The 22,836-nt window shown below is 34.9% G+C and overlaps 2 protein-coding genes across 3 annotated transcripts; both read right to left on the bottom strand.

Moving 5' to 3' along the window:
• Positions 1-154: 154 nt before the first annotated feature.
• On the bottom strand, positions 155-2,395 carry LOC120133121 (F-box protein At2g27310-like). 2 transcript variants are annotated; one of them, XM_039149770.1, is made up of 2 exons: positions 2,102-2,395; positions 155-1,570 (listed from the first exon to the last, which is right to left on the bottom strand). In XM_039149770.1, exon 2 carries the CDS (start codon positions 1,399-1,401, stop codon positions 268-270), a length of 1,134 nt encoding a protein of 377 aa, XP_039005701.1. In that variant the 5' UTR covers positions 1,402-1,570; positions 2,102-2,395; the 3' UTR covers positions 155-267. The 2 variants fall into 2 exon arrangements, with proteins under 2 accessions (XP_039005701.1, XP_039005702.1); XM_039149771.1 differs by having other exon boundaries at positions 155-1,418.
• An 8,266-nt stretch (positions 2,396-10,661) lies between these two features.
• Positions 10,662-12,719, bottom strand: LOC120133104 (small nuclear ribonucleoprotein SmD1a-like). Its single transcript, XM_039149754.1, has 4 exons — positions 12,598-12,719; positions 12,381-12,457; positions 10,983-11,174; positions 10,662-10,874 (listed from the first exon to the last, which is right to left on the bottom strand). The coding sequence occupies exons 1-4, from the start codon at positions 12,609-12,611 to the stop codon at positions 10,813-10,815; spliced, it is 345 nt and encodes a 114-aa protein (XP_039005685.1). The 5' UTR covers positions 12,612-12,719; the 3' UTR covers positions 10,662-10,812.
• Between the last annotated feature and the right edge of the window lie 10,117 nt (positions 12,720-22,836).

Below are 22,836 nucleotides of genomic sequence, written 5' to 3'. Positions count from 1 at the left end.
TAAAACTTTGAGATTGATCATTAGAATTTACGGGGAAAAACTCAAAAAAAGCAGACAGGAATTTGTATATCAAGAAAAAATGCAGAGAAGTCTGCAGGTAAATTATCTACATATATAAATTTCACAATTATATACCCCAAAAAATAAGCAAAAAGATCAAAACTTTGCTCCTTTTTTATTACTTGATCCAAAATTGAAGCTTTACATCATAAGGAACCAGAGATTGCTAGAACATCCTCTGGAAAAGGTTGTCCAGATCATCTACATTTACAATATGTAATAGCAAAACGTCACGAAAGCAGCAATGCCGCTCAAGATACACAGTCTATCTAACCTGCTTTCGTTCCTCATCTTTTCCTCTTTCAACTTTCTCTTCACTTTCGAGTACAGATGACACGATTCCAGAACTTCACTGTAGTTTTTGCTTCGACGACAGCTTAGAGCTTCCTTGAGAATAAGCAAACTGTTCTTTCCGTTAACATGCGCACCTTCCATGTCTTCCAACTGCATGCTTAGCTCCGTCAATTTGAGAGTCGTTTCCACGCCGTCGCCTTCAGTGTGTGCGATTCTGAACTTCATTATAAAAATGCACTCGACTACTTGACACGGAAGGATGTCTTTGGCAGGAAGAATAGACCCAAACCTTATCACGAAATCCTTGTCTGTCGGCCAATGTCTCTGTCCACCGAGAGGGCTCCAGCTCGCAAGATTAGCGGCTTGCTTAACTTTTCGGTTTACAATGATCCAACTAAGGCAGAGGCTGTCTTGGAGTTCCTGCCAAAGCTTTCCGTCTTTCCTTTCCTTTTCCATGGAGGTAATCGGTGGCAGACCATCAGAAACTGAAAGTGTTACTTCGCTTTCACTATCGTCATCTCTAGCAGCATAATTAAGAAGATCGATCCGAAACGGGCAATTGTGAAACCAACTATTGGATCCATTTGCATTAGGAATACCCCACAGCACTTTTGAGCAGATTGTTTTATCTTTATACCTAATATCCACAACTGAAACAAAATCTAACGGTGTAATACTTTCGAGCCCATCGGTGTCGCCATAATATTCAGCTTCAGTCCATTCTTCGGGGTACTCTAAAGAAGAGAAACAATGGGCATTCCACTCATACTCTGTAACTTCCTTATTAACAATAAGCGGAAAACAATCAGCATAGAATTTTCTAAACCCACCAATCGACGAAATCAAACTTTTAACATCTTCTCTGTTGGTTGAAGGCCACATAGAAGAACAAACATTCTTCCATAGTCTCTCCTCTCTAGAGATCGTACAAAAAGTTGCACACGAGCATGCTGCGGCAGCCAAAGTTGGACCATCAAGGCGCCTCAATATGTCGTAGAAAACATCGGTACCCAATGATGTCATTCTCTCAATGGCTTCTATGGACATAGCTACAGGCCTCTAATCTACAGAGAACCACATAAAAGGGAATCGTTCATAATTACTCCAGTAGATAAGTCTAAGAACACCGGTAGTGTATGCCTCTAAGGAATATGTTGTCGATTAGTCGAGGTAACTTTAGCACGCATAACTGGAGAAAACACTCAACGTGGAATCCCTAAACGAAACCAAAAGAGAGGCTTAAAAGCTTTTATCTACAAGATAGCAGTTTTCTATCCAGATAAAGCTAATATAGTCCAAAAAGGGATACAAAGCAGAGTATGCAATAATCATGGTTAAAATTCTTTTGATTTGAGGAGCACATCTGAGTGAAATTTGAATCCATCAAACGGAAGTATTCTGGTTAACGCAAGAAAACCCTAACACCTATCAAAATTACAGAAAATTCCCTACATGACAAGTCAAATAAAAACGCTTCACAGAAAGAAAATCTCCTCAAAACCAACTCCACATGCAAAACTATCTTTATTCAAAAGACACTTAAAGATTTGATTTTTACAAGTTAAGAGTAAAAAACCAGATTAAAAAACTCAATTTCAGATGACCATAACAGATCAGTTCAAAAAAATACTTGCAGAAATACCAAAACCTCAATCTTTATCGAGGGCAGTTCCGGCACCCTCGTTGTTTTCTCACAGAACCAAAAATGCAACCGAAAAAAGAAGGCCAGCAAGGAGGAGGAGATTACCTTAAAATGAACATGCAAATGTAAGAAACACGATGGCGAAACCAAGCTTATAAGGGAAATAACAGGAACAATACGAGGCTGTTGTTTGATTGCTTTTGATTTTGAAGTAGTGGGAATTTGTCTAAAGTCAAAATGAAAGGCAAGAGAATGATAAGATAAGACCTTAGAAACCAAATATGGCGGATTCGAGTATGGGTTTTGAGGTCAAAATGTTAAAGAGATAAAAAAGAAGAGAGAGAGAGAGAGAAGGGGGGGGGGGTTTGAGGTCACTTTCCGCTCATCTTCATGACAGATTTCTTAGGTACTTTGTCCTTGGTTTGGGTGGGGGGGGGGGGTTGGTTTTAAATAGAGTTCGCGTCGTATGACGTTTATTACATTTGTGAATATAACAAATGTTATTATTATCATTACGAATATCGCGATTAGTTTATATTTTTAATAAAAAATTTTATTTTAAAAATATTAAAATAACGGAATAATAGTAGAATAACGGTATATTATTGCTGTGATTGACTATGATTCATTAAATTACGATCGTAATCCGCCTCTATTAATGTGATCTCGCTTCACATTATTATTTTTCGTGATATTTGTTTCGGCGACCGTAATATAACGGCCGCGACACCATTATTAGTTGCTATTCGAAACCCTGGTATGTTCTTATGGTACTGTTATTTCAATCCATGTGTGCTTTTTGGCTTAATAGTAAAAAAAAGGCTCTCAATGTTTTCATCTTTTTTAATTATACCCTTGAAGTTTTTTACTTAACGATTTAAATCTTAATTTTTTTCAAATAAACTATTTTTGAGCAGTAACTAAGGATCATGTTTTCTCAAGTAACATAAAAATGTTAAAATTACAGTTAAAAAAATAAACGTTGATGTTCTTGTGTTATTATATCTTTTTACTCTTCAATTCTAATTTTATCTCACCTTTAGATAAAATAATAAAAAATATTATTTAATTATCGAATATACATAAATTTTCCATTACTCTACTCGGGGGTGCATTCACTGAATACGTTGATAGCCAATAAAACGTCCAAAAGGACTTTATCTGAAAATTTAAATGATCAATTAAAAACTTCAAAACCACAATTGAAAAGGTGACGAACAACGAGGGCTTTTCTTTTTACCATTATACCATTTTAGCCATATCTTAGAAGATTAAGACCATCTACACACGTCTCAGGAGAAATGCAAAATCAGTGAGAACCAACTAAAAAAAAAAAGAGAGAGAATTTTATTTATTTTAAAGGGTATTTAATATGGGTTGTTCCAATATTGTCTTCTGATAAAAACTTGAAATCTATCTCACCGGACCACCTACTGCAATTTCTAAACTATTAATGTGTAACCCAAACGTCAAAATCATAAATTAAATAATACCAATCTTGTCAAATTTTCGTTTCGGAATAATTAGCAATCTTATCAAAAATAAAAATTATTTTTTAAAAGTAAAATGAAATTAGAACTCAAGTGAAAGTGCATAAATATTTAATATATTTCTTTGGGGTGGAGACACTTTAGAAACCGACAGATACAATTGATGAGGACGATCATAATAGATTGGGTTAGGTGTAATTTACCGCATGAAAGAACAAAAATGAGCTTTCTAGAAGATAAGATTTGAGATTCCTATGCCAACTTGTTGGCAGTTTTGATATGCCTAGGCCAGCAATGCATTTGCCGCATGATGTCGATGAGATGATGGGAACAAATTTCGACCAGCATTTGCCTTTTTGGACCTTCTACGAAGGACATGTTGAAAGTTAAAAATGAATTTAGCATATGGGCGGTTAATATGGGACGATTAATATTAGTCTAAAATGATTGTAAATTGTTGAAAATTAGTAAGGGTAAAATACTTAATTTAGTCACTTTAATTTTAGGATATTTGTAAGATTAGTCATTATGTTTCAACTATAAATATCCTAGCTCATTTAGCTTCAAAACCATCCCAAAGCATTCTAGCTTTCTTCCAATACTAGAGAGAATTTAGAGAGTTTCTTGAGAGTTGTTTTCTCCTTTTTATCAAGAGAGAATTATCATTGTTTTCTCTTTGGTAGATCGAGAGAAGTTGTAATTCCTATTTTCTCATAGTGAAATTCTTCTACCGATGCCCGTGGTTTTTACCCTATATTATTCAGGGGTTTTCCACGTAAATTTTGTGTCTCTTTTATCTTCATTTTTATTTTATCAAATTATCAGTTGTGATTTTGCTCTATCCGATAGCCGTCTTCCACAACAATTGGTATCCGAGCTAGATTAGAGTGTGTAATATCTGCTTATTGTCTTTATGGTTGCCACCAAAAGGTGGATCCTCCAACATAAGAAAATAAGAAGTTATTACCCATTCTTTGAAGGTTCCAGAGAACTATTCACGATAGTGAAATAGTGGGAGCTATCCGTAAAAGAAGCTATGGCAACGAAATTTGATATTGAAAAATTCAATGGGAGAAATTTCTCATTGTGGAAATTGAAGATGAAGACCATCCTAAGGAAAGACGGGTGTCTAGTGGCTATCAATGAAAGGCCGGTGGATTTCGCAGATGACATCAAATGGAACGAGATGGACGGGAATGCTATGGCAAACTTTCATCTAGCATTAGCAGATGAAGTATTGTCAAGCATCGAGGAGAAGAAGACAGCTAAGGAGATATGTGATCATTTCATCAAATTGTATGAAGCCACATCGCTGAACAATAAAATTTTCCTTAAGAGGAAATTGTACACTCTCCGTATGTCAGAATCTACTTCAGTGACGGAGCACTTAAATACACTAAACACCTTATTTTCTCAGCTTACATCCTTAAGCTGTAAAATAGGAGAACAAGAACGTGCTGAACTTCTACTTCAAAGTCTACCGGATTCGTACGATCAACTTATCATCAACTTGATAAACAGTAATGTCACCAGTCTAGTCTTCGATGACGTTGCAGCTGCTGTTCTACAAGAAGAAAATCGGCGCAAGAACAAGGAAGACAGACAAGTAAATCTGCAACAAGCAGAAGCGTTGACAACGATGAGAGGGAGATCAACAGAACGTGGCCAAAGCAGCAGTCATAAACATGGTATATCAAAGTCGAGAAGCAAGAAGAATTTAAAGTGTTACAACTGTGGAAAGAATGGTCACTTGAAGAAGGATTGTTGGAGTCTAAATAAAAACTCCAATCCACAAGGCAATACCACAAACACTTCAGATGATGGAGATGCTCTATGTTGTGAAGCGTCAACCACCGTGGAAGGAAGAAAACGATTTGCAGATATATGACTCATTGATTCGGGAGTAACATATCACATGACCTCAAGAAGAGAATGGTTCCATCATTATAAACCAGCCTCAGGAGGATCTGTGTATAGTTGCAATAATCATGCCTTAGAAATCATTGGCGTGGGAACCATCAAATTAAAGATGTATGATGGAACAATTAAAGTTGTTCGAGATGTGCGGCACGTGAAAGGTCTGAAGAAAAATTTATTAGCCTACGGATTGTTGGATAATAATGCTAGCAAGATTGAAACATGGAAAGGAATCATGAAGGTGTTCCGTGGAGCGCTTGTGGTGCTGAAAAGTGAAAAGATAGCTGCAAACTTGTACATGCTGAAGGGAGAGACATTGCTAGAAGCAGAAGCCTCTGTTGCCTCATGTAGTTCAGATTCTGCAATGCTATGGTATAAGAAACTTGGACACATGTCAGAACAAGGAATGAAAGTCCTTGTGGAGCAAAAGCTACTTCCAGGCTTAATAAATGTATCACTTACTTTGTGTAAGCATTGCATAACAAGTAAGCAGCACCGGTTGAAATTCAACACATCAAATTCTAGAGGCAAAAGTGTTCTAGAATTGGTTCACTCTGACGTATGGCAAGCACCAGTAACATCCCTAGGTGGAGCAAAATACTTTGTCTCATTTATTGATGACTACTCCATGAGATGTTGGGTGCACCCTATTAAGAAGAAGTCAGACGTGTTTTCAACTTTCAAAAACTTCAAAGCGCGGGTGGAACTTGATTCTGGAAATAAGATCAAGTGTTTCAGAATAGATAATGGAGGAGAATACACAAGTGAAGAATTTGATGACTTTTGCAGGAAAGAAGACATCAAAAGGCAGTTCACAGTGGCGAACACTCCTCAACAAAATGGAGTGGCAGAGCGGATGAACAGAACCTTGTTAGAAAGAACAAGAGCAATGTTGAGGGATGCAGTCTTAGAAAATCATTCTGGGCAGAAGCAGTCAATACCGCTTGTTATTTGGTGAATCGAGCTCCATCAACTGCAATAGAGCTGAAGACACCAATGGAGATGTGGACTGGTAAACCAGCTGATTATTTAAACCTCCATGTATTTGGAAGTATTGTGTACGTGATGTACAACTCCCAAGAAATTTCAAAGCTAGATCCAGAATCCAGGAAATGCAAATTCTTAGGGTATGCTGATGGTGTAAAGGGGTATCGTTTGTGGGATCCCACTGCCCGCAAAGTGATCATCAGTAGAGATGTTATCTTTATAGAAGATAAACTACAAAGAAAAGAAGACAATGATAGTGCTGAAAAGTCAGAGACTACACAGATACATGTGGAAAAGGAGATTGAACAAGGAGATTATTCTGAAGCAGAACCAGCACATGATGAACAAGAACCAGAGAGTTCTGAAGGTTCAACAACTCGTCAATCAGATCTTGTGAGAAGACGTCTCAATTGGCACTCAGATTATGTTATAGAAGGTAATATTGCATACTGTCTTTTAACAGAGGACGGTGAGCCATCAACATACCAGGAGGCAATAAACAGCTCAGATGCTTCACTGTGGATGATGGCGATGCAAGAAGAAATCGAAGCCATTCATAAAAATAATGCATGGGACCTTGTGCCACTACCACAAGGAAGGAAGCCAATTGGTAACAAATGGGTCTTCAAAATCAAGCGAAATGGTGACGATCAAGTTGAGAGGTATCGTACAAGACTGGTGGTCAAAGGATATGCTCAAAAAGAAGGTATTGATTTCAATGAAATATTTTCTCATGTGGTTCGACTAACAACAATTCGAGTAGTTTTGGCAATGTGTGCTACATTGGACTTACATCTAGAGCAGCTAGATGTTAAAACAGCTTTTCTTCATGAAAATCTTGAAGAAGAAATTTATATGCTCCAGCCTGAAGGTTTTGAAGAAAAAGAAAAGAAGAACTTGGTTTGCAGGTTGAACAAATCTCTGTACGGTCTAAAGCAGGCGCCGAGGTGTTGGTATAAGAGATTTGATTCCTTCATTATGTGCCTTGGATACAGCAGACTTAATGCAGACCCTTGTGCTTATTTCAAGAGGTCTGGTGATAACAATTTTGTTATATTACTGTTGTATGTGGATGACATGTTGGTTGCAGGACCCAACAAAGATCATATTGAAGAATTGAAGGCACAACTGGCTAGGAAATTTGAAATTAAGGACTTGGGATCAGCAAACAAGATTCTAGGGATGCAAATTCACCGAGACAGAAGTAATATGAAGATTTCGCTTTCACAAAAGAATTACTTGAAGAAGATCTTGTCACGATTCAGCATGCAAGATTGTAAGCCAATTTCTACCCGTCTTCCTATTAACTTCAAATTATCCTCCAGTATGAGTCCTAGTAGTGAAGAAGAGAGGATGAAGATGTCTCGAGTACCGTATGCATCAGCAGTGGGAAGTTTAATGTTCGCTATGATATGCACAAGACCAGACATTGCTCAAGCAGTGGGAGTGGTTAGTCGGTACATGGCGAATCCAGGAAAAGAGCATTGGAATACAGTAAAGAGGATCCTGAGATACATCAAAGGGACCTCAAATGTTGCATTATGTTACGGAGGATCAAACTTACTAATCAATGGGTATGGAGATTCTGACTATGCAGGGGATTTGGATAAAAGCAAATCTACTAAAAGATATGTGTTCAAAGTTGTTGGTGGAGCTGTAAGCTGGGTTTCAAAATTGCAGTCAGTTATGGCTATATCCACAACAGGGGCAGAATATGTAGCAGCTACACAAGCCAGTAAAGAAGCAATTTGGTTGAAGATGTTACTGGAGGAGCTTGGGCACAATCAAGAGTATGTCTATTTGTTTTGTGACAGTCAAAGCGCCTTGCATCTAGCAAGGAATCCATCATTTCATTCAAGGACAAAGCACATACGAGTTCAGTACCATTTCATTCGTGAAAAGATGGAAGAAGGAACGGTAGATATACAGAAGATCCATACTAAAGACAACATAGCAAATTTCATGACGAAGGCAATCAATACTGATAAATTTAACTGGTGTCGATCCTCTTGTGGTCTGTCAGAAACGTAAGCAACATGATGGTATAAGGTAGAAAAAATGGTGTGAAGATATGATTGTTTCAATCAATTCTTCAAGTGAGAGATTGTTGAAAGTCAAAAATGAATTTAGCATATGGGCGGTTAATATTAGTCTAAAATGGTTGCAAATTGTTGAAAATTAGCAAGGGTAAAATACCCAATTTAGTCACTTTAATTTTAGGGTATTTACAAGATTAGTCCTTAGGTTTCAACTATAAATACCTTAGCTCATTTAGCTTCAAAACCATCCCAAAGCATTCTAGCTTTCTTCCAATACTCGAGAGAATTTAGAGAGTTTCTTGAGAGTTTGTTTTCTCCTTTTTATCAAGAGAGAATTATCATTGTTTTCTCATTGGTAGATCGAGAGAAGTTGTAATTCCTATTTTCTCATAGTGAAATTCTTCTACTGTTGCCCGTGGTTTTTACTCTATATTATTCAGGGGTTTTCCACGTAAATTTTTGTGTCTCTTTTATCTTCATTTTTATTTTCTCAAATTATCAGTTGCGATTTTGCTCTATCCGATAGCCGTCTTCCGCAACAGGACCCAAATTCTAGAATTTTTCAACATTTTTATTCATTTTCTATGGAAAATAAGGATTCCGTCCATCGTGAATTACTTATTCTTTCTGTAGATACTATTTTTGTCCGGAAATTTTATTTTCTTTTTTTACTTTTGAGCCTTTAATTTTTACTTTGGGTTTATTTTAATTGTTTGCTTTTGATGTTTGGGCTAATATTTATACATACTTATAACAAATAAATTGAATTTTATTAATTATGTTATATATATATTAATGACGGTCAATTAATTTAATTAACTTAAATCTAGGAATATATGTTATACTTTTATTAAATAAATAACTAGTTTAATATTTTTATTTATTTTATTCTTCAAAATCTATGTTACAAAGATCAATTACAGCAACCCAAATTACACAATTAGCAACCAAAAGCAAGGATCGACCCAAGCAAGTCCACGTGCAAGATACAACACAACTAGGGGTTTTTAGTATTGTCCCTGCGCCACCAACTATCAGTTGTTGGATCTGTTTGAGATCCAACAGTCTTCCATGCATGAAGCAATTAGGGTTTGTAACCCTTCAAACGTCGTCGTTGCCTCTAGGGTTTCCAAAAGCTTCCATCGTCCACGTCGGATCTGGTTCCCAATCTAGCGTGCATGCCAACAATGATTTCCCTCATCATCGGGAGCAACGGGACAACTGGTCCCTTCTCTCCACTGCACAAAATAGCCATCATTCCTCTTGGTAGGTGTCAGTGTCACACCCCGATTTTCATTGCTTAAGTTAATTTATTTTAATTGAATAGTAGTTAGGATCAAACTGCTAAATTTGGAAATTTTGGGGTCGTTTACAAACTTTCTGATTGTTTGGGGCCTTGTAACATGATTGTTCCATCGGTCTTTGTAAAAAAAAAAGTGTTCTCATCGATGGAAGCAAAAACCCCAAAATTAAAATTGCAGAGAATTCCTTCAGCCCAAACCTGCTACCCTCATCGTCCCTCCGTTCATCGACCTACGTCTAGCTGTGGCATTCATTGCCGTTACTAACCGCACCGGCGTCACCTCATGAGTAAGCCACGATCGTCAGCCACCCCCAGCAGCCGTCGCTCGTCGTGGCTGATTTTGCAGACGTGGAACACATTTGCAGACGTGGCTGATTTTGCATCCCCAAAATCGGAACGTGCTGTTTCCAGAAAATGACACCAGAACCATAACAAACAAACAAGCTCAACTGATAATTCTGTCACTTTGACCGTCATCTGTGGGGTAGGTTAAGATATTTTAAATAAAATTTTGAATTTAAATTTACTCCATATTTAAAAGGTAATATTATTTTTATATCTAAAAGTTTTATCCAATTAAAATTTGAATATAATTGGGACTTGTATAATTACTAAGCACCCTGAACAGATTGGATAAAACTTTAAAATATAGTTTTCCCCTTTGCCATTTGACACAAACATCAAACGATATCATACTAATTAAAAACATAAAGCCTAAAACGACATGTATCATTAAATGGCAAAACGGTGCGTATCATGGCAACTGTTTGTGGACTTTTAAAATAGAGTTTGATTAAGGAGAGATTACGATACTTTTTATTAAATTACCAACGGTAATCTAAAAGAAAACAGTACTGTGTTAGCACTTGGTTGGATCATATGATAATCCAAGGCTGTTCGTGCCTCAGCCGGCGCTGGGAATCTCAGAATTCATGTAAGCCAATCCAATAAATAATCACAAATAGTAGTAAAATACCAATACAATTCCTTTAAATACGTATCATCACCCACAAATTCTCACTACAACAAAGCTGTCTACACACCCAGCTGTCACTAAAATTTAAAAAACGAGCAACATATTTAACGGCCTCGACCACGTCCACGCCCACGCCCACGACCTCTTCCACGTCCCAAAGCCCTGCCTGAATTTGGAAATGGAATATAAAGACAAATACTACAAGAACACAAGTTTATATTTATACAAGGGCATTCAAACAAAGTAAAAAGAAGCCGGAAAGAAATAGCAATACCAGCAGTTGGCTTTTTGGGCTTCACCCTTGGCGTCTCTTCAACCAGCAATGTCTCAAGATTTAAGCTGTCAGGCAGGATATAGTAGCGAATATTGTTACCCCTCACACTAAGGTGATCCAAACTCACAGGATTTTTGCCCTTCAATGTAAGTTTCACTGTTTTCAAATGGGTGTTCATACTGACATCCACACCTAAACAAACATAGCAAATCAATCAGTCAAGAAAAATTGCATGCCAAAATGTATGTTCAATCAGGAAACCACCCAGACTATTATTTAACTGTCTTTGAACACTGACAGAGAACTTTTGATTACAGGAATACAACATGAGAAAGAATGACAGACATTCAGTACATTTGTGAGCAAGAAATCCAGAAATGTAGGAGACTGAATCTGCTATCGGGAGGCCAGAAGAAAAGTCTATTACAGGCTTATAGCTACTGTGAAATGTGTGATAAAGGGGGATCTTGACTTCAAGCAAAAAGACTCGTGTCTATGCAAGTTTGAATTAAAGTACATAGCATATGCTCTTGGAATCTTTTACCCCTCTTTTTGAGATAGCATCACTCTACTTCTCCACTATAGAAATCATCATGAGCTTAAAATGTCGTAACTGATGATCAGCTATGCCAAAGAAAACCATTGCATCTTTTCCAGAAGGATAATGGATTCAAAGTTTGTTATTATTAACGTTAATAGCAGTAACTATGGAATTCTCATGACATGAAAGCCAAAAGTATATTCCTAATATGAGACGTTAAGAAGCTAAACAAATAAAGGGGTATCTTGCCAAAATCCATTTGTTTCATGAGAGTAGTAATTTAAACAATGCAATGTGGTACCAATTGAGTAATTGTCATGGTCTAGATAGCCAAGAGGGATTTAGCGGTTTCATTTTACTCTCCAACTAGTCAGCAAGGCAGAGAGTAGAAAATAAGCATGTCATTTAATAAAACTACACCAAGTCATCCAATAACAACAAGAAGGTGACAATAAACTGTGCATATAGTAAACATCTAAGTTTATAAAGAGAACCAGCAATTAACGCACTTTCATCTAGAATGAGAAGCATGTCATGATAATACATTATACCTCAAAATTGATAAAAATAAAAACAGTTGAATAGTTTATCAGGCGTGATGTTTTATAGTCAAAAGCAGATCAAGTACAAAACAGTTCCATCTTAAAAGGTACAACAATGAATAACTGAAATCATGCCAGAACACCTAAGTCTGTTCACAATTTTTAATGCTAGCAGTGTAACCAAAAGGCTAGCGATATAATACACAATTGAGGTGAAAATCATGATTATAGCGGACAACTTGGCTAAAGCGCAGGATTAGGGTTTAGGTAAACCCTAATGTAGGGGGGAAAAGAGACGAGGAAAAATAGAGGAACCTGTGATGGTGCCGTGAACGACAGTTCCGTTCTTGAGCTCAATCGAAACCGTTTCATTGTTCAGCTTCATCAAAAACCTGCACAATGTTTTACAAACCGAATCCGATTATAAAGAGATCTAAGACGTTTTATTTTTTTGGACATAATTGTTAAACACGGAGAGGAGACACGATTATCTGATCAGGAGTTGAGTTTAAAGAGGGAAAGTGAAACTGACCTGACGAGCTTCATGTTGAGATGAGAGAGCAGAAGAAGAGCTTGATGCAAAAGGCGATAAAAGTAAAAGCTAATCCAAAGAAGCGGGAAAGAGAGAGAAGCGGACCTGTTTGCTGCTTCCGCCAGGTCTTCGAAGTCGGAGGTGATTTAGGGCTCGGGCCACAGCTAAAATGTCTTCATAAGAAAACGACGACGTAGCTGGACCAATTGATTTAATGTTGGGCCATCCATTAACTTAGGCTCTCACCCTCGACAAATTCTAAGTCGGGGCATTTTTACTAAAGTAATATTATTATATTTAATTATTTAGTTAAATAACATCCAAAATATTACTCATGAGAATGAAAACTTATTTTATACTATGATGTATCACGTAATTTGACAAGAGATGGATTTAGAGGAGGGAAGTGGGACGATTGTCCTTTTTAAAAATTTTAAAATTTTAAATATATTTTTTATATAAAATTTTAAAATTTTGTCTTCCCGTCAAAACTCAAGACTTTAAAGATAAAAGGATTGTTCCAAGGTGCAAACTGGATGTAGCTGTGATAAGCAAACAAATGGCGATGTAGGTGGAGGAAACAACAGAGGAATCTGTTTTAGTAATGATTCTCTTCGGATGTCCAGTTGTTCGTGTGGTAACCCCAAAGTTATGGGCCTGCCTGGCAATTCTTGAGCCCGTCGAACCGGATTGAGCCTAGTGTAGTGGCAAAATAGTAATTCCAGCGAACCCCCTCAGCATCATCTGCTGCAGCCTGCAGCTGAAATGATCTGTTATAAAATGTACGTACACTAATACCCCAAGCGAAGGTGACTGCCAAAGGACTAGCCCCGCCCCTGCCCCTATTCTCCCCCTTTTTAAACCCTGTTTCTAAAACCTCGCGTTTGATCTCCAATTTAAGTTGTTCTCAACTTTCATGACGTAAAAATACATGAATATAGGTTGATTAAATATGTTTTACTCTTTAGCTCTAGTGATTTGCCTTAACTAAAACTTTGGGAAAAAAAATTGTTCTCCTTCGATTTGTAACAAGGTCGTCTTCCTTTTAACGCTTTAATATCCAGGAAGTTGTAGTCTTTTTTTTCTTCTTATTTCTCAACTTGCACTTCTAATTTCTTCTTTGTATATATGGCTCCGTATGAGCTGTTTGTTGGGTGTTCTTTTTCTTTGGCCTGTTGAGCTTTAGGAAACCCTGCTTAAATTTTGTTTTGTTTTGTTGGGTTGTGGAGAAGATGATTGCAAGCTTTGAGAATTAGGCTAAAATTATGAGCTACAATTTTCTCTTTTCACCATGACCAAGTGCCCCTTTTCATTATTCTTGCTGCAACATGTTGATGATGTGTCTGCTATAAGTATTTTATCGTAGTAGAAATTGATTTATTCTTTGTTTTTGTCTAGTTATTTGTCCAGTTAAGGGCCAATTGATTTTACTTTTGGAGATATGGATGGACAACCTGGTCATGAGAACCCTCAGATGTCACTGAATTCTGATAGGAATGTCAATGATTTCTCGTATGGCTATGTGGATGATACGAACCCGGTATTACTCAGGGCGACGGGGAGAAACACAAATCGGCCTAGTCTCCAATCCTTGTCTCAGTGGATTGAGTGTCTCAAAATGCCTCACAGTTATGTTGAATTTCTAACAGAGAGTCTTGAAGAGGTTCCTACTGCTGATGTGTTAAGAGAGCATTGGTTCTCCAGTTAGTGGCATACATGCTGTTGATGGGATATCTGAAATTCAAAGAAAGGCTTTCTGCTCTGGTCCAGATGCCTTTTCCCTTGAGCCAGAGCATGGGAATCTAAAGCTATCTGCTTCCTCTACTGAATCAACAACCATGAAGCTTCTGCAAGTGTATAAGCAAAACTGCCTTTTCTTCTTTCCAGCAGGGATAATTTCTGATAAAACTGCTTTTCTTGCAGGACATATTTTTGAGGCAACATGATAGACTATCTGCGAACACATTTTATAGTGCGGAATATGAATTCCATGCACAGGTTAACTTCTTTCTCTATGTTACAATTATGTTGCATGCATCTGAGACTCTCGCATCAAGAACCTGTTCAAACTTAGAACTAAAAGAACTTACTCATAATGCAACATTGTGTCTTTCAGCAAAACAATGCTTTCTGTATGCAAGAACCAAATGATTGTCACTTTCAATCAAAGGGAACATTTGATGCACCCAGTTTCTGGTCTAAACCACAGTGCCGTGTACCCAAACCAAGAGCTCCTGCAAACGATCGTGTAAGTATACTATCTTTCCTAGCCTTTAAACATACTAGTAATAAATGACCCCAACAAATATAACTGGATTTGGAATGTGGATGCTGTACCATTATTTGATTTTGGATTTTCAAGCATGTTACTTGGATAATATCTTTCTATGTATACAGCAACGCAAGATACGAATCGCTGAAGGTATCAAACATTGCAGGAACTGCTTCCTAGTTCTTCGGAGGTAATTTATTTCTTTACTAACAAGCAAGGAGCCTGGTGCACATATATCTTTTCCATTAGCAACCTAAATTGGTATATGACCTCATATTTAACGACAGTACATTTTTATTCATCTTTCATTTCATTTCACTCATCTTTGTCTGACAAATTAGCTACTTAGCATTTAAATAAAATGTGCAAAACAATATAGAAGGAACCATGGAAGAGGCTAAGCAGCAACATTGTTCCACCTATGTTATTTTGTTAAACTGAGGAGCTTGATCCCTTAAAAAACTGTGCGAATACACCTCCGTTCCTTTATTTTGTTAAACTGATGTCTCAATTGCACTAGCAACAGCCTGTAACTTTGGATAATTCCTTAGTTTAGATATCAAATAGGATCTTCCCAACTGCCAGAAAAAAGCAAATAAAATTCATTAGAAACTTTCTTTCTGTAAATAAAAGGTAAGCTTATATTCAGGTAGTCATAAACATCACACCCCGGTTCGAAAGACTCACCGTTCGGCCAAGAATGAATGCATTTGTGCTGAGACCCAGAACAGAAAACACATCACCGTCTGCATCTTCGATTCTTTTTGATTAATAAAGTCGCAGAGATGCAAATATGAAAAAAAAGATACAATTTTGGAATATCAATTATTTATAAGATCATCTTATAAGAAAGCAAAACAAGCATATGAATGTAAGAAAAAGGAAATGCCTTTTCAATGGGAATGGAAAGGAGAACAGAAGCTATGGCGACCAGGAAAAGGAGAGAAAACACGATTCTAAAAGCTGAGACCCAGGTAATGAAAACATCCGCCATGTCGGGAAAACGACGACAGCCCTTTGCCTGGTCGGGGCTCCAGAGCCAGAGGCTGTCGTTTCGATGGTGGTTGTCGTTGGCGCCCAAACAAAACTACCCTTTGTCTCAACCTCAATCGTGCCTTCAATTCAACGACCTTTCTGCCATATTTAACTAACCCATTTTTTATGTACTTGAACCCATATTTATCTAAATTTAGATAATTGTTGCTATAATTAAGTTAAGCACTGGGCATATATGGTTTGCGTTTCTTTCTCTGCTTCTCTTTGTTTGATCTGAGTATTGAATTCGAACTCCAAAGTGAGGCAACGGGCACAACCTGTTTGTCATTGTGTCATATTCATGCTTGGTTTTTAGCTTAGCTGATATCTTTTGAGACACAGAAACGTTGGAATTTAGTAGGAACTACGAAGCAAGAAATAAGATTGCTTTTAAAGTTTAAATAAGTTGGACTGTCATCTCTGTCTGTCTCGTATTAACTTCAAAAAGTGCTATATGAATGTTTATAAAGACCGGAGACCCTCGAGCATCTGAAAATGATTATGAAATGGACTTTCAAGGGTTTTTTGGGTTTCTTCTAGTTTGATCGGTAAGAGCGCAAGGTTCTTAATCTTGTGGTTGTGAGATCGATTCTCACGGTGAGCAATTCATAATTCTGACTGTCGGAGGTCTCCCACGGAAGTTCTCTTAACATATGGGAATAGGGTCAGTTAATTTTTTTTCTAGTTTGATTGGGAGTCCATGGTAAAATTAATTGGATTCAACTAATTTCAATTCTATTTAATCTTGTAAAGATTGTTTAATTTTTTTAATTTGAATTTAAGGTGGATTTTGAGAAAATTAATCGGGGTTAAACGAGTCAAATTTAAAGTAAAAATCTTAAATCTGATTTAATCTAAAGTACTTTTTAATTATATATTCACTTCTAAGGTCTTTTTCTTTCATTTCATTTTTCTATTAGGCGTTTTCATCTTCCTTCTAAATTTTCTCATTTCCTTTTTCCTTATTCTTCTCTTCACCAGAGTTTTGTTCTTTTTTTTTTTTTGGATAAATCAATTTTTATATCAAAAAGAACAGAAACTTCTTCAAAAAAATACATGTTCTTACAAAAATACCTATACTTTCAAACTGTAAACATCAAAACAAAACATAAATAATCTATACCCCATTGAATACAAATCACGCTATTAACATAGCCATTTCTATTAATTTCTCTACCCCTTAGTTGAATAGCAACAAAATCTTTAATAGCAAGGAGTAAGTCATCAATATTTCTTGAGAGTCCTTGGTAAATTTTTTTGTTCCTCTTCTCCCAAATAGTGTAAGTAAAAGTAGTCCAAACTAGCTTTATGATAGTAGTTAGCAATGATTTTCCTTTCTAGGAAGCACATGCCCACGAAAGGTGAGTACCCCACGAACAAGATCCTCTGCAAATGCCATTGAGATTCATAATAGAGTTCTATATCGAATTTGCCAAAGTACAGTGAAAAAACAAATGATCTCTAGTTTCCATCGAGTCATTACAAAGTACACATTTACCTTCAATGTTGAATGAACCCCATTCAAATCAACCTATCCTTGGTTGGTAATATGTCAAGGAGAGCCATCCAAGTAATAATATTATACTTAGGAATATGAAGAGGGAACCATATTATTTTATTTGATTTTTAATTTTACATATTTTTTGTATGTTTCATAATTACATGTTATCTTTTTTATGTTTTTTTTTCCATCTAAATTAATTGTCTCTCAGGATGTTTCTTTGAGTTGGGATTTATCTACTTTAGAAAACTTTCGATAATAAAAAATATTATTCATGTCAAATACTCAAAAATTGATTTAAAATCATTGTTGGAAATGTAACTTTTAATCTAATCTCAAAAGTTAATTCTTTTAGCTTTTACGGTGAAAAATCATTTTTAGGATGAAATTATATTTTTATCCTTAATTATTTAAGTTCTCAAATATTTAAATTTTAAACTGCACCCTTAGAGGTGATAAGCTTGTCGTCCATTGTGTATGAGATTGATGGAAAAATTGAATAGGCAAGCTAATTCTTTAGCCTAATATGGCACCAAATATTTTATTTTGGGAACTACAACATTTGCAACACTAACTTGAAACTTGTCACGTGGGCTTGACGAGTTCCAGTAAAATATATCTTTACATTGGAATTTGTCATTTAGATGTAATAAAATTTTAATAAGTAATTATATATTTTTTTAAACTTGTCATCTCAATATGACGAGTTTAAATAAAAAATATTATTTTGGGCGAACTTGTTATGTGGGCGTAAAGAGTTTATCCTACATTGTAATATTTGTTGTAGATCCTAAATTAATTTTAGAGATAACCTAATGTAACAATGTTTTACTTATCTAGCCTATAGGATAATTTTTTCGTGAGATTGATTGAGTATTAGTGTTTGTGCCTGATAAGTAGAGTATGAACTTGTTTTCGGATCAAATGGAAACGTGTAAACATTATATATTTTAATTATTAAATATTTTAAAAAAAAGATTTTAACACATTCCTTTGAATATTTTAAATCTTAAAAAAGGAAATAAGTATTTAAAATTTCTAATAAAAATTACCAACCATTAATTTGTTCTTGGGCCCCTTCTGGATTAGGCCTTTGGGTAGCTGAAACCCAATCGGGTCTGGTATAGCTGTCGGGCTGCTAATTAGCATTGGGTATTTGGGTAGTTGCATTGCCATTTTAATTTGAACTTGGCTCGGACTTTATTTTTTGTATGTTTAATCGACACTTGTAAATTCATCGAAACTCATGGATCTTTTCATCAAATAATAATATTAATTAAACACTGAGACATCATTTGTACTCATTGATTGTTATGATATGATACATTTGTTGACTTTCACATTAGTGTAGTAATGTTGATGTCTACTAAAAATCTAAAAGAATTTAAATGCTGGTGCTCTGTTCTTGATGCAGAACTATGGGGTATCTATAAGGGTTTGAAGGTAGTTTGAAAACTCAACTTTCACCATATTGTGGTCGAAACGCATTGTAAGGAAGTTTTTGCTCTGCTCAACCAAGGTATGGTAATGGAGAGGATCTCCCACATGGTGCCTCATTCGATTGATCTTCTTTCTCGAAACTGACAGTTTCGTTTTTCTCATGTCTAAGGTGGAAACAACAGAACTGTTGATACCATGGGCAAAGTCTCTTGGACTTTCCGGTTTGGTGCCAATAGAGTTTTTAATCCGTCTACTGTTATTTACTCTTATCTGCATGACGACTTAGCCACTACTGCATCAGAACTACTTCATGCATCAGTGATTTAAATATCCAATTAAATGAGAGTTTTGAAAAATAATTAAATTTTTCAAAATAATTTGAGGGTGTTTTTGACCCTCAAACCAAAAACTTACCTAAGTGATAAAAGTATGAGGTGATAGTTTAATGATTTGATTAAGGATTAGGAAGCCTAACTATATGTCCAAAACGAGAAAACTCCTCTGGATGGGACTGTGGGAGCATGCACAGCCAGGCATAAATCCCCAGTGGAGGTGCAAATTACATGCTTTGGAAATGGTGAGATCATCCGGTCAAGCTTCACAGTGAAATTATACAGCAGCCATAGTTTGCTTCATGCATCAATTGTCATTTCTGCAACACACTCAGTTATTGTATAATTTCTTTTATTAAAGAGATATTGTATAATTCAGTATTCAATATGATTTATACCTAAATTCTTTACTCGTCAATCTATAATCATTGTTTTTACGGAGTGTAGCAAAGATTTAGTGCATATATATGATTGATATAATGATGGGATGAGATTGGCTTCATATGGAAAAATTTTGCCCATTTAATGATTGAACCTGTACCTTTTATTTGCTTTTAGAGTTGCCATATATAGTTTATTAAAACTATACGTCCGCATGGGGTTTAGTCCTTATCGAATTGGATAGAAACAAAGGACAAGACGTAGCTGAATTAAAGTTGCTTTTCAAGTTCAACTCACCCATGACACTACCCAACATAGCGCAGCGGCTGATATAATAAGGATATATACCACTCCCATTACATATATATATATATATATATGGTTGGAATAGAATCATATGTTCATGTCAATCATGGTTTATAGCACCTAATTATGTACCATATTTTATAATTTATATTTGATGTATTAATAATATATAATTTTATATTAATGAATCAATATTATTTGAAATTTTAAAATAAAATTTATTCATATATTTTATTGAGATGCATCCACTTTAGAGTGAGTCCCAAATCAGCCTTAAACATATTTGATTTTGAAAACTGAATTGTACTTTATATCAATTACAGGTCAATGGATAAGTAAGGATGAGATACGGTGATAGTAACTTTGAGGTAAAATGGGATATGACAATTACCAGAAAAATAATAATAAATAAGCCACCCCACGGTATTGAATATTTAAGGCCCGTTCGGTAATATTTTCTATAAATATTTTTAATTAAAAATTTTGTTTTGATAGTAAAATTAATGTCAAACGGGTAGAAAAAAAATACGATGGAAATAATGGTTTCAAACCAACAAAAAAAATTATGATTTCTAACTTTTTTTTTTAATTTTTAACTTTACATTTGAAAATAAAATATAATTTTACCCTTACTGATACATGGACTCCACTAAATTATGTATTTACATTTTATTTTAATAACTTAATACTAACCTCCTTAAAAATTAATTTATTACTTTTAATAATTTATTTTAATTATTTAAAAATAAATAAAATTCATGATTTATATATTAAAATATTAATAATAAGTTATATAAAATATATTTTTATTATAATTATATTTTTTATTTATATTTTTTTCTATTTTTACTATAGTTTAAATTGATATAATTCATATATAATAATATTTTTTTTGAATTTATTATAATTTAAATTGATATGATTCATATATAAGTATAAGTATAAATATAATTTATATTTATATTTTTAGTTTACAACATAATATATGTAGTAGACATTTTATCTTTTCAAACTCACTTTTTTATAACATTTTTAAACAATTAAATTTTAAATTGTTACTTTGTACAACACAAGTTCATTTCGAAGGTACTTTTAAAATAACTTTTTAAAAGTTATACCAAACTGATCTTTAATTAAGTTGTTCATTCAAGTCTAAAATATTTTTATATTTAAATAAAAATATTAAAAAAAAGACTTAACCGTTCTTTTTAAAATATAGGTCAAGCTCGTATTATAATATTTAAAATATAGGTTAAGCTCGTGTTATTTAAATAAATTATTAGAAAATTAAAATTTAAAAATAATTAAGCACTTGTCGAAAAATCTTCGACTGTCTCCTCAGCAAATCTATTGCTATTCCGTATGCATATTTTCAATGAATTATCAACTTTATCTATTAATAGTTTTGATGTTATTGCTATAGTATACTGATAATGAGATGTTGATACATTTTAAATAATAGGAAGAAAGATCTTAACGATAAAAGAAAATATTATTCTTTTTAACGGTAATGAGTTTGAACAGTTATATTTGTAAGATGTGTATACGTTATCAATAGGTTTAAAAAATTATGAATAAATATTATTTTGTTTAAATCTTTTTTTCTCTGTTGGGTGTCGACCGCTCACGAATAAAAACTGATGAAATCAAATATAAAAAATTAGGTTAGAGCAGTCCATCACTTGATTTTGCCTAACAAGTATGCGGGGGGAAGACTTTCTTGCACATTCTGAATGATTGATAACTGAAAAAGGCAAAGCAAAAACAAAACAGGTCCACCCTAAATGGCTTCTCTTGTTTACTTTAGAATCAAAGCGTGTATGTGTTAGATATCAATCTTTCAGAACCTATTTTTCTCTGTTAGATAAAAGAGTGGAAAAAATATAAAGATTCAGGGTAAATCATCACACTTGTTCTGTGAGTCAAACCCATGATTGGAATCATCGAAAGATTAACAGTCAAATGACACTTTAGAGCATATGAAGCTAGAGCAGTGTCAAACTTTGCTATTAGTTCCTCTACTTTTTTGAAGTTATTGATTTAATTACTGAACCAGTGAAAGGATCTTATCAAGATAGTATTAATGCTTTGAAAATTCAATAAAAATGTTTTCAAGTTTGTAATTAATTTAAAATACGAAGGCCTAATAAAAGTAACCCTTTTAATTAGTTTTGATGGGCAAAATCATAGTAATAAAAAAAATGTCACACCTCATTGACTTATTAAGGCAACAATGTTGTTGTTGTTGGGGAGTCGGATCATGGAGATTCTTGATGATAACCTTACACTTTCCACATTTGAATCCCAACCCTCCACCCTCCAAAAACGTTGATACCTTTCTGCTGTCCCAAAAATAAGGTGATTTTTCACCCTCGGCAGCAACCTTTTATTTCCTAGTGTAATAATTATCAGATGATTACTACGTAATTTGTCGTCAGGTTGACGTTGCCCTCCACCTTCATCCCACTGACAGCTAACTCCCTCAATGGCTTCTTAACATAACGATTCGATTTTGACAGCCGGGGACGGGTTTTTCGCATCAGCCCAGCCGTGCAGAAAGTCTCATCTCTTAGATATGAGGGAATAATGTGTTATCCAAGGGAAAGCTCCATTCGCAATACACTACAAATACAGTCCACCAGCTTAAACATTCATTGTCACTGTAAGAATCCATTAAACTTTTTCCCCCGGCAAAATTGTAGTGAACTTTAAGGTTGTATAAGCAAACATCCCCATTTAAATAATTCATATTTTAGACGTGCAAATGCAGGCCAAAGAACCTACTTTAAATCATTTTTTATATACAATTTGATGTACTATATATAGCCATCTATATATGAATACCATATCACAAAAAAAGACCCATTTCGCCATTGTCTTCTTATAAATAGTATTGTGCCTTTCCATGATATTGGAGGGTCCAATTCAATTCTATTAATATAATTATTAAGGTAGAGTAAACAAATGCATTT

Source organism: Hibiscus syriacus, unplaced genomic scaffold (assembly GCF_006381635.1).
Source record: "Hibiscus syriacus cultivar Baekdansim isolate YM2019G1 unplaced genomic scaffold, ASM638163v2 tig00110577_pilon, whole genome shotgun sequence".
Classification (NCBI taxonomy): domain Eukaryota; kingdom Viridiplantae; phylum Streptophyta; class Magnoliopsida; order Malvales; family Malvaceae; genus Hibiscus; species Hibiscus syriacus.
Note: the sequence above shows the minus strand (reverse complement) of the source record. Positions and strands in the feature narration are given on the sequence as shown.

Coding starts and splice junctions, on each gene's coding strand:
- LOC120133104 (XM_039149754.1), bottom strand. Junction 11,175..12,380: donor CGTTCACGGCACCATCACAG/GTTCCTCTATTT, acceptor ATGTTTGTTTAG/GTGTGGATGTCAGTATGAAC. Junction 10,875..10,982: donor GCCCAAAAAGCCAACTGCTG/GTATTGCTATTT, acceptor TTCCAAATTCAG/GCAGGGCTTTGGGACGTGGA.
- LOC120133121 (XM_039149770.1), bottom strand. CDS start 1,401: ATGTCCATAGAAGCCATTGAGAGAATGACATCATTGGGTACCGATGTT.